The sequence below is a fragment of the Mobula birostris genome, chromosome 8, assembly GCF_030028105.1.
Source record: "Mobula birostris isolate sMobBir1 chromosome 8, sMobBir1.hap1, whole genome shotgun sequence".
Classification (NCBI taxonomy): domain Eukaryota; kingdom Metazoa; phylum Chordata; class Chondrichthyes; order Myliobatiformes; family Myliobatidae; genus Mobula; species Mobula birostris.
This window is the reverse complement of record NC_092377.1, coordinates 62,889,248-62,906,527: the sequence shown is the minus strand read 5'-3', so window position 1 is coordinate 62,906,527 and position 17,280 is coordinate 62,889,248. Positions and strand designations below refer to the sequence as shown.

The 17,280-nt window shown below is 39.6% G+C and overlaps 1 protein-coding gene across 1 annotated transcript in view; it reads left to right on the top strand.

The window, feature by feature from the left end:
• Positions 1–1,383: 1,383 nt before the first annotated feature.
• The window catches only part of LOC140201347 (exportin-1), a 67,651-nt gene continuing 51,754 nt past the window's right edge, over positions 1,384–17,280 (top strand). The window contains exons 1-3 of the mRNA XM_072265300.1: positions 1,384–1,540; positions 1,849–1,940; positions 3,893–4,048. Coding sequence (XP_072121401.1) covers positions 3,923–4,048 — 126 coding nt within the window. The 5' untranslated portion in view covers positions 1,384–1,540; positions 1,849–1,940; positions 3,893–3,922. The remainder of the gene's footprint in view (positions 1,541–1,848; positions 1,941–3,892; positions 4,049–17,280) is intronic.

Sequence of the window (17,280 nt, the reverse complement as noted above, 5' to 3'; positions counted from 1 at the left end):
ATTATTATCAGCAAGATATAGGCCTTCATAGTGTACTACACTTTCTAGGCATGAGTCTGTCAGACTGTTAATTAGCTGGAGAATCCTCGTCCTTGACACTAGTGTCTTAGAGATGAGTGTGGAGAGTGAATCTATATTTAGGTTGATAACTGGTATATTGCAATGCTCTGCACGGTATTTTTAAATCAAGGTGAGAGGCACAAATGGGATAGATAGTCTTTTTAATCCAAGGTAGAAATATCAAAAACCAGAGGGCATAGTTTTAAGGTGAGAGGGGAAATGTTTAAATGAGATGAATTGGGTAAGATTTTTTTTTACACACAGAATGGTAGCTGGCTGGCAGGAACACACTGCTGGGGAGGTAGTAGAAACAGGTATTACGGCAGTATTTAGGAGGTATTTCGACAGATACATGAACAGGCAGGAAATGGAAAGTCATAGACCAGGTGCAGGCAGATGGGATTCGTAAGATTGGCATCATGGCCAGTACAAACCTGGTAGGCTGAAGAGCATGTCTCTATGCCATATTGTTCTACGTGTCCTGAACCTTCAAAGTACATTTATTATCATAGAATGGACTCCATATACAACCTTGTGTTATGACCAGAGCTGTACTGAATATTTAAGGTATGGGATTTTTACGCAAATCTCTTTGCTCTTATTCTCTGTCTTGGCCATTTAAAGCAAGTATCCTGTGTATACTTTCTTACCCTCTGATCTCACAAGCAACAATTATAATTGTGGAGAAACCTTGGCGGGAAATGGACAGATTCTTCATCGGAACTCAGCTCCCTTTCCTCCTCGGATGCTGCTTGATCTGCTGACTTCCTCTAGCATTTTTCTTTTATGCTCCAGCCTCCAGCATCTGTAAATGCGTATACACTTTGGATATGTGTCCTTTTTCCTCTGGAGATTTGAAGATGTAGATTCCAAAAATCCCTCTGTTCTTCCTTGCTTTTATCTTGTAATCCACACTTTTATTTCACCCCTGTAAATGTACTGAATTTTATTTGCAAATTTAGGCAGACAAGAGAGCCTGCAGATATTGGAAATCTTGAACAATACACATAAACTGCTTGAGGAACTCGGCATGTCGGGCAGCATCTATGGCGGGAAATAAAAGAGTCGACGTTTCGGGCGAGACCCTTCATCAGGATGCCTGAACAGGCACTGGATATGCAGTTTAATCTGACATTGTGGGCCGGCACAATTCTATTTAATCCCACACGTGGGTGTTCACTTGCCTCTTCAATTGAGCACGGCGCAGATATTCCTCCCAGGGAAATTCGAGTGGGTCTGTCAGAGGTTCAGCGTGGGTACGTACGGCGCGACGTAGCGTCAGGCGGCGGGACTGGTCTGCGATACTGACGCCCTATCGGCAGAAAACTAAACCGAGATGGAATCTCCCAGTCTGAACCGGTTACAACCGGTTACTAGTTTTGCCAGAGAAGGTTTGGAGGTTGATAGTCCAGCACCGCCAGCTACAGAAACGGTTACGAAAAATGAATCGGAAGATATAAAAAAGATCCTTCCGAGAAAAGTAATTCAAAACAAATGTCACGGCGGTTGATTTCTATTTTTTTGGGTAACTGGTTATAACTATTAACGCGTACAGTTTAACAAAATTGCAGAGGAGAAGTGAGTGTTCTAAATTGTGACCGATTGGCACAAGTATTGTTTTTGTTTTTTTTCCTTGCTTGAGTTGGGACCAAATCGAAAGCGATAAAGGGAAGAGGCGACCTTGTGCGTGTTCTTGTATTTTTTTAAATTCCCGCCATTTGTTTTTTCCCCTTCGTGTCCCCTTCCCCCCCTCCCTCCCGTTCAACCAAACTACTGTGCGTCGGTAAGACTTGTAAAACGTTACTGAGGTGGTGTGTGCTGGAATCCGTTCCTATTGACTCAAGACGGCTCACAGATTGACCAAAACAAAAACCATTTGGGTGAGTGCTTCTTAAGTTTTCGGAATCTTTTGCGCGGTCGCTGTCGGGGCCTGGCGCTCTCCACTGTCACTCCGCTCCACCGAGCGGGAGGCCTGCACGACCCGAGCCCACCGCACGGAGCCGCTGTGTGTGGGGGCGGGGAAGCAGTAGTAAACACTGGCAGATCGAGTGCGCCACTTTTCTCTTTGAAACTATTTTTGTAGATATTTAAGTTCAGCTGACTCAATGCGTCCGGCTCGTTGGGTTTGTTTAAGTCTGGAGTGGAACATTCCAGAAATAACGGCCGAGGCTGGCTGGAGGCATCACTGCCTCGAGTCACGTGATGACCTAACATGCTCCCAGTTCAGGGAGGAGACTCGTTAATTAGGAATAAGTCACAATAAATACTATGCTCCTTTTCCCGCCGACGTTGTTTCCATTAACTTGTAATAAATTAAAAATATTACACAGTTGACTTTTTAAATGGCGCTACTCGACTAATTTCTTAGGTTATTAAGTTTTTAGTACGTTGTCAGAATCAATGCAAGTTGAGAACCTTGGTTTTTGTGTGGCTGCTCTTAGTAGAATTCTGTAAATCGTGGCATTTTTTTAATAACCGCCGAGTGTTTATATCTGTGGAAAGATAATTTTTGAATGATTTGGGTCTGACCCCGTGTCGCAGACTTTAAAGCAGAGTTTATTTTCCCACAAATAATGCCCAAAGTGGATTTCTTCATTACATCCTCATCCCAACACGTTCTGTTAAAAGTGAACCAATCTCATATGAGTAATGTAAATAAGGCCCTCCCAGCTGTCCAAAGTATTGGTATATTTCATATATCTTGTGGACAAAAATGGTTGCTAAATTTTAAGAAGGTTCTCTCTAGAAAAATGAAGTGGATGACGTTTGGAATTTATTGGTAATTTTTTCCCCTTCCCCATTCTGTGTAGATCATTTTGTTACCCATTTAGTTGCTATAAATTTTTTGTGTTAAAAGGGATTATGATCCAGATTATTTGCTTTTTTCTTTTAGTGTTTTATGCTTATAGATTTGTATAACCACCTGTTCATAAACTTTTAGTATATTTGGCACTATTTTTTCCTTGATTTTTGAGCCCTGAAGTGTTATGGCTGTATAACTCAGTACTTTTCCATGGTGCTTATCACTACTGAGTCTTATCACTAACCAGCTAACACTGGCCTAGACTGGTTTATTGTATAAAGAGAGCCTGAGAACAAGCCCTTTGTTTCTTGCTGTATGCCTGACCAGTACTCTGTACTTCTCTCAATATTTTTATTAAAAAAGGGTTAGATTAGTGTGAAATCAGGGTTTTGTGCAAATATTGTTAAAACTATGCAACAATCTTTGAGTAAACATACAAAATGCTGGAGGAACTCAGCAGGCCTGGCAGCATTTATGGAACTCAATGAACAGTTCACATTTTGGCCAAGACCCCTCCGGTCTGGGTCTAAGACAATCTTTAAAATGTTTTTACTAGTTTAATTAGATTTGAATCCTAATTTTATTTTTTTAAATCAAAGCAGATATTTTAAAATACCTCAGCAGGGAAACAGCCATTGCTTTTACAAATTTTGTGTTCTCAGTTACTAGTATCTACTGGCTTAGTCACCATGTGATGCTCTAACTGGAAAAGTAATTAGGTTCTAAGTCACTTGAATTTTGTTTCATATTGTGTGTAGTCTGCTCAACATGAAGCATTCCTCTTATCTCAAAACATTGTCCTATTAAAACTGCATTCAAAAATGAATGGTAAATTTAAACATCAATTTTGTATGTTAACATAGTGAATCTGTAATGATGCATCCGGCAATGATGACAGGTAATATTCTGGTTTGGAGGCTGGTAATTTAACTGTTTTGTCTACTTAGTTTATGGAATGATTAATTACTACTGTGTACTTAACAGAAAAATTCTAACATCTTTTTCTTTTTCTCTTTCTCATTCGTTTAGGAATTACAAGTTTTTTTCTTGCAGTAATCTATGCCAGCCATAATGACAATTTTAGCAGACCATGCAGCTCGTCAGCTGCTGGACTTCACTCAAAAGCTTGATATAAACCTCCTGGACAATGTAGTAAATTGTCTATACCATGGAGAAGGTGCACAGGTAACAATTAGATGTACTCAATTTAAATTCAGAATTAATACTAATTTGTTTTAAAATGAACTATTTATTCATAATGAGTTGGGGGAGTGCTTATAGATGCATTGAATTATCAGATGATTTCCAAAGGAACAATGTCTTTTTCTGTATTTGTAAAGAGGGACTTTTTAGACCGATTTTGTTTATCTTCTTTGGACTTTGTAATTGATTAAGTTATGGCTCTTAGCTTGTTTATCCAGGGTAATTTTGAAAAAGGTGAGGATTGCTGCCTTTTCAAGTGTAACCCTCGGGTTTGGCCGGCAGCATTAGTCTAGGGAAGATAGTCTCTGGCCCCGCCAAACGTGTGAATTCTGAGGTGCAAAAGTTCTTGTTTGGGTGGGTGCTACGTGATGTGTTACCCTGTTACAAATCAGTACCACGAAACAACAGACAGTACACCATATACAGTTCAGTGATTTAGCTTTATAATTCTTAAATTGATGAGAGGGTTAGTAAAGAAGTACAAAAAGAAAAGGGCACGTTTTAATGAAACAGTCTAATGTGCACATTGGAGCTCACGGTTTCCCTTTTGGCAGTCCTTCCTCGATTTCCCCTGGGCTTCATCAAATTCAGGTCCACTCCTTTCAGGCGTCTTATCTTTTCATCTTCCCCTGACCAAAAGACTCAGAACACCTTGCTGTCAGGCTACATCCACACTACGCCGGATAATTTTGGAAATGAAGCTTTTTGCCTTCGTTTTGACCCTCTGTCCACACTGAAACGGCGTTTTCATCCCCCGAAAACGGAGATTTTTGGAAACACTCTCCAGAGTGTGTCAATTTGAAAGTGATTGTTTTGCGTTGTAGTGTGGACAGGGTAAACGGAGAGATTTTAAAACGTTGTCATGACAACACCACAACAATGCTTTTTCTGCTTCTGCCTGGTACTGCACAAGTACTGCCGGACGGCTGTAATAACGCGCAATCGGTGTGAACGGTGTGAGAGTCAATTTGTAAAGTGTGTTTTTTTGACTAGATCCCCTAAATTGATTTGAGTCTATCTTTAAAAAATATTAATGTCAGAAATACTGTGCAAGTCTGGCGGCAGAAGATTCCACTCTCTTGTTGACCTTGGGTAGAGGATGGCTTCAAGCGTGTGTTGTTTATTGTCTACGTTAATAGTTTGTTTGGAATTAAACATCCCTACTGCTTTGCTGACTTTGTAGTCATTTGTAATTCGCAGAAACAGCTCGACTTCATTGTCTGTCTAAACGAAGAAGTCCGGTCTGATTTTTCCAGTGGAGGTTTTCTTTGTATTCCTCGAAGACATTGTTGAAAACTTTCTTTCGCTGTTGTTGTTGGTACTCTAGTTTTAGTTTACAACACCACCGCAGAAATGTAAATATTATACTGTTTCCTCTTCGCTTATTTTCTGTAGATGTGTCTGCGCATGCCCAGTAGGAGTAGATTCGCCCAAATATCCGTCTTGGTGTGGACAGAGATACAGGTGTCCCCTGCTTTTGGAACGTTCGCTTTACGAAACCTCACTGTTACGAAAAACCTACATTAGTACCCTGTTTTGGCTAACAGAAAGTGTTTTCACTGTTATGAAAAAAATCAGCGCGCGATAAAAGGCAGCGTGCGTCCCGGGCAGCCGCTCTCCCCCGGATTCGGAACGGCATTCTCGCCAGCATTGCTTAAACATGCGCCTGTGAGCAGCTGTTTGCAAGATGAGTTCTAAGGTATCGGAAAAGCCTGAAAGAGCTCATAAGGGTGTTACACTTAGCATAAAACTAGACATAATTAAGCGTTTTCATTGTGGTGAACAAAGTAAGGACAATGTGAGGTTGGCTTGTAGAAGCTGACGAAGATGATGTTGAAGAGGTTTTGGCATCCCATGACCAAGAACTGATAGATGAAAAGCTGATGCAATTGGAAGAGGAAAGGATAACAATCGAAACCGAATGCAGTAGTGAAATGAACGTGAAGCAACTGCGTGAGATTTTCGCTGCAATGATAAAGTACAACTTTAATTTTGAAAGGGTACATAGGTTTAGGGGCTATTTGCAGGATGGTTTGAGTGCCTACAAAGAAAAACATGCGAGGCTCAGCAGTCAAGCAAGCTTTCCACGTCAGCCACAGCAGACGGCGAACCTCGACTTTCGACATCGAGGCAGGCAGTCATAGGAGAAAATGAGCTTCCTGCTCTAATGGAAACAGACAACGATGAGATGACACCCCAGTGTCCCACCACCCCAACCCCCAGGCCACGGACAGGTACCGATTTGCGGAGAATGCAGCGGTAGCCGGGAGGCACACAGCACATCTTTAAGAAAAAAGCCAAAATAAACATGCTAATTAATTAGGTGCCGCCCAACACGTAAATGTCGGCCCAGATCAGAGGCGATGCAATCAGCTTTTTTATTTGGCTTTTTTATTAAAAGATGTGCTGTGTTCCTTCTGTCTACTGCTGGACCCCTGCGTGCTTCGCGGCAGTGTATCGGTCGGCGACCTGGAGGGTGGGGGCCACTGCACCACCCCAGTCTGCGATGACTCAGTCTAACACACGATCATCAGTGTGCTCTGCGCTGTCTTCCCATTTCCAGTAAGTGGTACTACACTGTACATACATTATTTCTACTTTATATAGGCTGTGTATTTTTAAGTGTTATTTGGTATGATTTGGCAGCTTCATAGCTTAAAGGTTACTGGAGAGAGTGCTTTTGCCAGCAGCGCTTGCGTGAGATTTTCGCTCGGAAGAACAGTGCCGGCAATGATTGTGGAAAAGTATTTCTACTTTATATAGGCTGTATATTTACAATATCATTCCTGCTTTTACTATATGTTACTGTTATTTTAGGTTTTATGTGTTATTTGGCATGACTTGGTAGGTTATTTTTGGGTCTGCGAATGCTCACAAAATTTTCCCATATAAATAAATCGTAATTGCTTCTTCACTTTACGACATTTCAGCTTACGAACTGTTTCATAGGAACGCTCTACCTTCGGATAGCGGGGGAAACCTGTATTTTTAAAAACGCGTATTGTGGACCTGTCGTTTTTACTCGAAACCGGCGTTTTCAAAATTATCTGGTCTAGTGTGGACATAGCCTCAGGCACACAACAACAAAAAAAAAACTCCCTTCATTGGACAGTGCACGTTCCAAAGCTCCCGTTAACTCTATTCATAACCCAAACACTGCTGCTACAGAAAAACCATTATATTAGCAGTGAAACCTTTCCCAGGGTGTTATACAAGCAGTGAGCATATCCATATTTATCTTCCAGCTGTTGGGACAATGAATATAAAAGTTGGCAAGTCATGCAACTGTTTTTAATCTTTAGTTAGGCCGCATTTGGAGTTTTGTGTGCATTTCTGGTAACCACTTTGCAGAAAGGCTTAGGAGGGGGTGCAGAAAATGTTCACTAGGTTGTTGCCTGCAATTAGTATTAACTATAAGGAGAGGTGGGACAAACTTAAATTGTCTTTGCTGAGGCATCAGAAGCTGAGGTGTTACCTCATATCGTTTAGATGAGGTAGATTTGATACATTCTATTCACTTAGAATTATAGATCTTCCCTGAAGTTGTTTTTCTGCCCTTTTGTTTTTGTTTGTGCTAAACATTTTGATTGCCACTTCAGATGCTTTCCCACTAGCCAGGTTCATTCTCCAACACTACTATTCATGGCCATTGTCCACTTATTCTCGAAGTTCAACATACAAATTATTTTGCTCATGCTGCAGCAGTGACTGTTAAATTATTCTCTACATATGTATTTGTGCTGTTGGTTCATTTTCTTTATTTCCTTGATTCCTTGTTATGTATTAATCACAAATTGCATTTTTTCCCTTCTGCCTCCAGACTCTTCATGAAATACCAACCTTAAATATAAAATTTTGTTTTTTAAATGGGGACCTCTCTGACTCCTTCATCTTAGAGAGAGGCACTAGACAGGGATGCCCAATTTCTCCTCTCCTTTTTGCGCTATATATTGAACCGCTTGCCCAACTAATAAGACAGAGCGAAATCGTAAAAGGTGTCAAGGTGGCAGGGATTGAACAGAAAGTGGCGTTATTCGCAGATGATGTTTTGGTCTATCTGAGTGAACCAGAAAAATCATTTATAGGATTGTTTACACTTGGATGACTTTGGGAAAATATCAGGTTATAAAATAAATGTAAAGAAAACGCAGGTTATGTCCCTAAATTATACACCATCCAAAAAAATTGCAGGATACATACGATCTTAAGTGGGAAGCTAAATCATTAAAATATTTGGAATAACACTGCCGAAGGATCTTTCAACACTGTCACAGGTAAATTATGGGCCATTAATCTCAGAGATAAAAGCAGATATGTATAGATGGAATCTTATCCCCTTTTAAAGTTTAAATTCAAGGATAAATACTATAAAAATGAATATTCTTCCTCAGTTACTGTATCTTTTTCGTACTTTACCTGTGGAGGTGGATGATAATCAATTCAGGGAATGGGACAAATGGATTTCCCGCTTCATTTGGCAAGGAAAGAAACCTAGAATTCGATATAACACCTTACAGTTGGGGAAGGAAGGAGGAGGTATGGTTCTTCCTTGCCTGAGAAATTATTTTTATGCCTCACAGATAACTCCTCTGTTATATTGGTGTAATAGGGAATATAAGGCTAGATGGAAGGAAATAGAATTTCGATTAGTTGACAGTTTTCCTCTACAGGCCTCAATAGCTGACAAAGGATTGATGGCCCAATTGGAAAAATTTAAAAACAGTTGGATAAATCTTACATTAAAAGTATGGCAGAAGGTGGTTAATTCGTGTGGAATTAATAACATGTTAAAACTCTTCAGATGGTGTGCATATGATACCGAATTCCTTCCCAACAGAGGAGATAAAAGATTTGAACTATGGATAAAGAAAGGTCTTACAACCTACCTCTCATTTATAGATAAAAGAGTATTACAAAGTTTCCAAAGCCTGCAGGACAAACGTAGCCTAGAACACAATGACTTTTTTTAGGTACCTTCAAGTACGAAACTATGTTAACCAGAGTTGTAGATATACAGACCTATCAACAGTAGAATTAGAATTTTTCAAGGTTCTGAATTCGGCTTGCAGTTCAATATCAGTTTCTCGATTATATAATGCACTCTCCCATGCTAAAAATGTAAACACATTGTATATTAAAGAGAAGTGGGAGAAAGAAGTGGGGTTGGTACTTTCAGAGGAAGCTTGGGGGGAAATCTGCAGCTTTCAATGGTCCTCGACTAATTCTTTGACTTGGAGAGAACATTGTTGGAAAAATATTATAAGATACTTCAAGACCCCATATCAGGAAAAATATAAAGATACAAACGTGACGTGTTGGAGAAGGTGCTGCTCCAAGGAGGCAAATCATTTTCATATTTTCTGGGATTGCCCTAAATTAAGTCTATATTGGGAAGGTATTCATAGAACATTAGTTAAGGTACTTAGGTCCCAGATACCTCTGAACTTTGAGACGCTCTATTTGGGGCATGTATTGTTTCTTGAACAGAAGGAAGATATAAAATTGCTGCAGGCCCTCTTAGCGGCAAGTAAGAAATCAATCACTAGAAAGTGGCTAAATCTAATACCACCTACATTAGAAGATTGGCACGAAATTATCTTGGAAATACTTAAAATGGAAAAGTTGACTTACTCCCTGAGAATTCAAAAAGAAAAATTTTATCAAATCTGGAATAAATGGATTGAATATATAACCCCAATGCGAGCAGACTTTAGATGACTCTCCTAATGATTTATACTGCTCTTCTCATCAACATAATAATATTGCTAACGTAAGCACCCCTAGTCTAAATGTTTACTGTTTTTTGTTTTCTTTTGGAAAATAGAGAATTAATACAAGTAAAGGAAAAGATTTGGGAAAGGGATAAAAAATGATAAAATTAAGTAAAGTACATAGGGATTGGATAATTATGTCTGGGGGCAGGAGCAAGCTTGAACAAATTAGGATATAAACACCTACAATGGTTGTTACATAGGCTTACATACAACATTTTGGACCAGTAGAAATGGTCCAGAAGAGATATATGGAAACTATTATTACTATTTTTCTTAACAACTAATACCATTACTTAGCCTAATAGATTAGAATTACCACTGTACATAATTATCTATTTAAGTGTCTAATTTCCTTTTATATCATCTCAATGTGTGCTTAATGTATAAATAATTATAGTTTTATACATATAAAAAAATGGAAAAGATTATAATGTGTGAAAAAAGTACATGATACTTGTGAATTCCTTATCCAAATAAAAATAAAATAAAGAAAAAAAAAATTTGTTTCTGTACCTGTTGGGACTATGATCAAATTCCTGATCCACTACATTTAAATTCCCCCTCACTGCAGCAGCAGATTTCCATTGAAGAGTATTGATTTTGACCCTGTTGAACTGAAATCCATCTAATTTCTATAGTCCTTCTCCATCCAGTCCCCTCTTGCCCCCAAATGCAACATGTATAATTTGAAATCCTCCCTCCTGTGCCACTTATTTGGTTGAACATTCATTTTCACTCCTATTACTGTATGTGTGTCATTCTAGCTACAAGAGTCCTCTGTAATCTGCCTGCAGGATTTTTATGTCGTGGTTACCAGTTTGGATCAAGATCTTTGTCTGTAATTTCTCTGGCATCCTTTTACCTGCAATCAAAGATAGCACACCATTGTAGAATTGACCATGGGTGGCCAAAAAAATGCTCCCAACTGCTGAATCTCTTTTCAGTTTAGCTCCTCTGGTTGTTCCTTCCATCCTCACTTTCTGACTGAATCACCCAAACTTCTATAAACTTGAGTATACCATTTGGAGAGAATGATGCACATAAAGTACTTGTGCAGTATCTGCCTGGTGGCACTTGACTGACTCATGGTTACCTATTCCTCCTTTGTCTGTTTTTGATTAAGGTATGAGACAGCTATCTCCAGACTCAATTCATGTGATAATCAGTTTTGGGGATGCTCTATAATTACACCAGCTTTGCTCAAGATCTAATGTTAATTGCTGTTTGTGTGTAATATGCATAAAGCATTTAGGTTTCCCACTTGGCAATACATTAAACAGATTTTAGGAGTCCTGTATACCTCTATTTAAGAACTGAAAATCAAGTAATATGGAAATTCAGTAATTAACATGGATCAGTGTTCAGAACTTTAATGTTGGCTAGTTTATTTACCATTGTTTTCTTTTTACTGTAGTCCTATTTGTTTTTAATCTCAACCATTGCCTCTTCATTCTGAAATCCCACACCAACCAGATTTCTGAAATTTTCAGTCCATTCACTCCACTCCAAGTTGTGCTCTATGTGACAAAAAGCAATCTTTCTGTAATTAGTGTGATAGGAAGAATTCTAAGTTAGTGCTTGCAGTGGAAATTGAGGCTGTTGGCACTTGTCATTCTAATGGAGAAAAATAGAGGTTTTTGAACCCTGCACAAGAGCAGTTAAATACGGTGGATCTGACTGCCTTCACATTAGAATCTGTGTCTCAGTTTTTAAAAAAATCTTTAGTTTGATTTGTTTAATGAGCACATTTCATCTTCCGGTAAGATGGCAAGTTCGATTGCAGCAGCTTCTATGGTGCTATTATGCTGCTTAAGAGTTTTTATGATCGCGAGATCCTGTTGGACATAAAGAACTTAAAGTCCTGCAGGTCTGTCCCACCAGCAAGTTGCTTGTTGGCAGAGAAACTGAAAGCTGAACTTGCAAATTGTGCTGCTGGTTGTGTCAGAGTGGCTTTGGAGGAGTTGGTGCACAGAGGTATGTAGTCTAATAATGATATATTGGCGGCTTGTGGGGGAGCTGCGTGGCCTCGCTTCATAGCGAGGACTAGGCCACAAGCCGTGGTGTTGCCTGTTTACAGCTGCCAGGACCCAGGTGTTAAAGCTGGTAAGCTCCACTGGGGGCAGTATGGCACCGCATCCATGTTGGAGTCCGTACTGCTTCTCCCCTTAGTATTCAGTCAACAGGAGGCAAGTCTGTATTGTGTTCGACTGCAGATTTCTATGGCATTTATGGACTCGAGGCCTCAAGCCGTGGTGTTGCCTGTTTTCAGCTGCCATGAGAGAGGCATTGAAGCCGGTGCAATCCATAGGGGCGGTGTGGTTGTCGCGAGGACTAGACCTCAAGGGTTGCCTGTTAATAACTGCCAGGAGAGAGGCATTGAGGCCGTTGTGCCCCACGGGAGTGGTGTGGCGTCTTGGCTGGAGTCAGTGCTGATCCCCGGTGTTTGGCAGAAGATGAGCTGTATTGTCAGTTGCAGATTTTTGTGGCATTCATGGATTCAGTTTGGACTTTTTTTTGTGGGGTTCTATTCTACTGATACCTTACATGTGCTTGATGTCTTGTTTGTGCTTTGTGCTGTGTGTGACTGTTGGTACTGTATTTTGCACCTTAGCCTCAGAATAACACTGTCTCATTTGGCTGTATTCTCGAGTACAGATTGAATGACAGTTAAACTTCAATTAAGTTGATGCTGGCCACCTTCACAGACTCCTAATCTCTTAATATCCCAGATATGTAATTTTGGTGTTATCCTAAATCACAAAGATCTTAGAGATTTAGGTTATCCTAAATCACAAAGATCTTAGAGATGAATTTGTGGATTTTGATAGGGGAAAAAATTAAGCTTTTCTCAATGCAGAAGTCCAAATGGGTTTGGGGAAGGGAAATTTTGGGTCCTACCCACCCTATCAAAAACATAATTTTTTGCACAATGCAGAGCTATCTAATTGAAAAGCTGTAAAAAGCTTCACAGAAAGGTCTGAGGCTTTTTTCTTTGTGAATAAGGCTGAAGGATAACCTGTTAGAGATCCTTAAGATGGAGCTTGAAAAATGAAAGTTTGGAGGTTTTGTGCAGCCTTCCACCTTTATTTTTTTGAGGGGAGAGAAGAAACGAGCAGAAATAGTTCAGTTTGCCTTTGAGCTTGCTCTATCATTTATACCATTTAACACCATTTTCCTTCCCTATTCACATAATCTTGATCCAGGAATCTCCTGAAAGCTTTAAATATCATCAATTACCAAGCTTCCTGAAACCTCTGATCTCAGGTATTCCAATGACCTACCATCCTCTGAAGAATTTTTTCCTAATCTAATCCTAAACTACCTGGCTCTTAAATTGTGAGTCCCTCGTTATAGATTTGCTAGTCAGGGGAAATGTCCTCCATGTACTGAAACAACTTTGTATAGTTTATTGAGGTCAGCTCTCATTTTAAGTTCAAGAGACTTAACCATTTCAATTTCCTCATGTCTTACGGAAGAGCAGACCAAAATTAGAGGGCATAAATTTAGGGTAGTGATTAATCACGTCAGTTTTGATACACCAATAACTAAGGAGTGTAAGAATATAGTGTGGCACTAAATAGTTAATCAAAAAGCAAATTACTTAAGGGATAACGAAATTGACACCAAGGAGAAAGAAGTGAGGTTTGAGAGAGGGATAAGTGCTCGTTTATGTGGAGCATCAATGCAAATTATTTTTGTTTGAAAATGCATTTGCTAACAGTGTCATATCTTCTTGTGTGAGAACATCATTGCAGGAAGTAAACACGAAATATAGGCTAGAACAGGGGTCGGCAACCTCTTTGCCTCTGTGGGCCGGATCGCGTATTAATAAGCGGATGGTAGGCCAGATAAATGCCATTTAAAAAAAACTTGAAATTTGGGAATTATCCATTTAAATATCTCATTATGTTTTGCCTCAAATTAATGAATAACACATGCAAGAAAATCATTTGTGCTTAACCAAGGATGCCAATTAGTAATCAAAGAAATCAGTTTAGTTTTTCTGCCCCACCACTGCTGGTACCCCATCAGTTGTGATGCCAATTAGCTTCGACACATTAAGTTTCATTTCTGACATCATTTTCAGTAAAGCTTCAAAAATGTCTGCTCCAGTAACCATGTCCTTCATAGGAATTAATTGAATAAACTCTTAAAAAATTTGAAAAGTTGAGGTCACTCCTCGCACAAACACTGCAAGTTGAGCAGTGTCTCTCAAGTCTGTACTCTCATCAAGCGCAATTCATTGCAGGCATCCCTTAACTTTTAACATCTGCTGACATTTCTTCGACTCGCCGTGTGATCGTTCTTGCTGACAGGCTGATAGATGCAAATAGATTCCTTTTCAGGACAAACAACATCCACCACAGCCAGTAAACATTCTTTGACAAACTCTCCATTTGTAAAAGGCTTCATTTTTTCTGCAATAGGTTTTGAGACTTCGCAGCTGGCACAGGTATTTCCTTCATTTTCACTGCTTTTTCAGCACTCAGTGTCTACCTTTCTGTGTTTTACATTCATTGCCATTGGAATTTTTTTCTTTGATTTTATTTCGAAACGCAAATTATTCAACAAGTATCATAGCACATATAAATATCTGGACATTTAGCGTGGATTTCTTGTTAAAACACAGTGATGCTGTTTCTGTTTACAAATTTGAACGATTCCATCTGAAAACCTACACATGCACGGAGAGTATCTAATACATACTAATCGGGTAGTCTGCCTTCCTGTCATTTGTATATACCAGTGTTTGGTTTGGAACGAAACGGAACCTGTGGCCGGTGTAACAAGACGCCATGCATGTTCATCAGTGTGATTGTGTGAAACACTCAGAATAAGGAAAAATCGCTCGCGGGCTGGTCAAAGTACGTTCGTGGGCCAGAGCGGTCCGTAGGTTGCCTACCCCTGGGCTAGAATATTAGTGCAGTATTGTGCATATGTGTCAGGCTTTTTTGGATAATAAAGAATTAAACATCTATTCTGGTCATCATTTTATTACTTAGCCGACATCAAAACATATTTATTGATCATCTATTCCAGTGCTGGTGTTGTAAGATTTTGTAATATGCTAAGTTATTCTAATATTCAGATTTGGTGCTGAATTCATACCTTCAAAGACTGTGTTTTATGTTTCTCAGTGACCAGAAGCTCAGTTGAGTACAACAAATGTTCAGTTTTTAAAAAATTACCAATAGACGCATGCACTCATCATAAGCAATAACTGGTTCTGAGAACTAGTAGCAATATGCTAATAGTATTAAATGTCCATATTCATAAAGGCTTATTCATTCGGGAATTTGGTGAAACTGGGGAGAAAACTAGGGTATTTCACACCCAGAAGCCATATTTTTAGTATAATTATTGGCAAAAAATAATGTGCATGCTTCACATTTTTAGTGGTGTCCTGGTAAGGTTTTGGAAATAATTAACAGAAGACTGCAAGATAACACTTGTAATTGGGAGTTTTTGTTGAAATAAAAATACCTCCAGGTTAACTTGGAAAAATGTATTGATATATGTAGGATTTATGTTTTTGTGTAATTTTTCTTTAAGAAAGCTGTTTAGCTTGCCAAATGTGCATATTTGTACATCAGAAATCTATGGAATTGATCAGTATTCTAAAGACAATAGTCAGTATATTTTACTTCATATCCATGTTGCTGGATTAGAGTCAGGTCATTAGAAGTGCATAGATATAGAGCATGAAATAAAATTATCTGCAACAATATGAATGAAAGTAAAGAAGTTGTCAAAGCATTAAAGGGAAGTTTATAAATGTATCAGAGTTGTCATGTCTGTGGTTCTGGAGTAACCACCTGTAAACTGGTTGATAAGTAAAAATTAATCAGCCTCTTAATTTTTTTTGAACAGCATCAATAATGCCAATATCCAACAAAATGTGACTAAAATGAAAAGAGAACATGAGGCACTGTGTATTAAATTTGTCTGATTAATGGTACCGGTTATTAGGTATTTCACAAAAGCGCTCCTGCAATGACAACTGCAGTGCGTATATTCCATTGTTGTAGAATAATTCTGTGATGTATGGCTAATGTGGTGAACATTTTTTTGTAACACTAGGGAAAGTTCACATATGAAAAGTGTTCATGTTCTGTGACATGGCTACTAGTGGAGTGATTAGTATAACTTTTGATATGGAAGTTGTTTATGTATATCTTTAACAGCATAGTTTGGGAAAGTGCTTACATGTTGAAAGTAATGGGCAGAAGTGACTTGTATGTGCACAGATTTGTGAACTAAGTGATAAAGCTGCTCCATGACTTGAAGTCTACATACAGGTGTCCCCTGCTTTTCGAATGTTCGCTTTACGAAACCTCACTGTTACAAAAGACCTACATTAGTACCCTGTTTTCGCTAACAGAAGGTGCTTTCAATGTTACGAAAAAAATCAGCGCGTGCCCCGAGCAGCCACTCTCCCCCGGATTCGGAACGGCATTGCTTTAACACGTGCCTGTGAGCAGCCATTTGCAAGATGAGTTCTGAGATATTGGAAAAGCCTGAAAGAGCTCGTAAAGCTGTTACACTTAGTGTAAAACTAGACATAATTAAGCGTTTTGATCGTGGTGAACGAAGTAAGGACAACGTGAGTTTGGCTTGTGGAAGCTGACGAAGATGATGTTGACAACAGGAATTCTGCAGATGCTGGAAATTCAAGCAACACACATCAAAGTTGCTGGTGAACGCAGCAGGCCAGGCAGCATCTGTAGGAAGAGGTGCAGTCGACGTTTCAGGCCGAGACCCTTCGTCAGGACTAACCGAAGGAAGAGTGAGTAAGGGACTCACTCACCCTTCCTTCAGTTAGTCCTGACGAAGGGTCTCGGCCTGAAACGTCGACTGCACCTCTTCCTACAGATGCTGCCTGGCCTGCTGCGTTCACCAGCAACTTTGAAGATGATGTTGAAGAGGTTTTGGCATCCCATGACCAAGAACTGATAGATGAAGAGCTGATGCAATTGGAAGAGGAAAGGATAACAATCGAAACAGAATGCAGTAGCGAAATGAACGTGAAGCAACTGCGTGAGATTTTCGCTGCAATGATAAAGTACAACTTTAATTTTGAAAGGGTACGTAGGTTTAGGGGATATTTGCAGGATGGTTTGAGTGCTTTCAAAGAACTATATGATAGAAAAACGCGTGAGGCTCAGTAGTCAAGCAAGCCTTCCACATCAGCCACAGCAGACAATGAACCTCGACCTTTGACATCGAGGTGGGCAGTCATAGAAGAAGAGGAGCCACCTGCTCTAATGGAAACAGACGACGAGATGACACCCCAGTGTCCCACCACCCCAACCCCCAGGCCACGGACAGATACCGATTTGCGGAGAATGCAGCGGTAGCCGGGAGGCACACAGCACATCTTTAAGAAAAAAGCCAAAATAAACATGTTAATTAATTAGGTGCCGCCCCACAATCGGCACT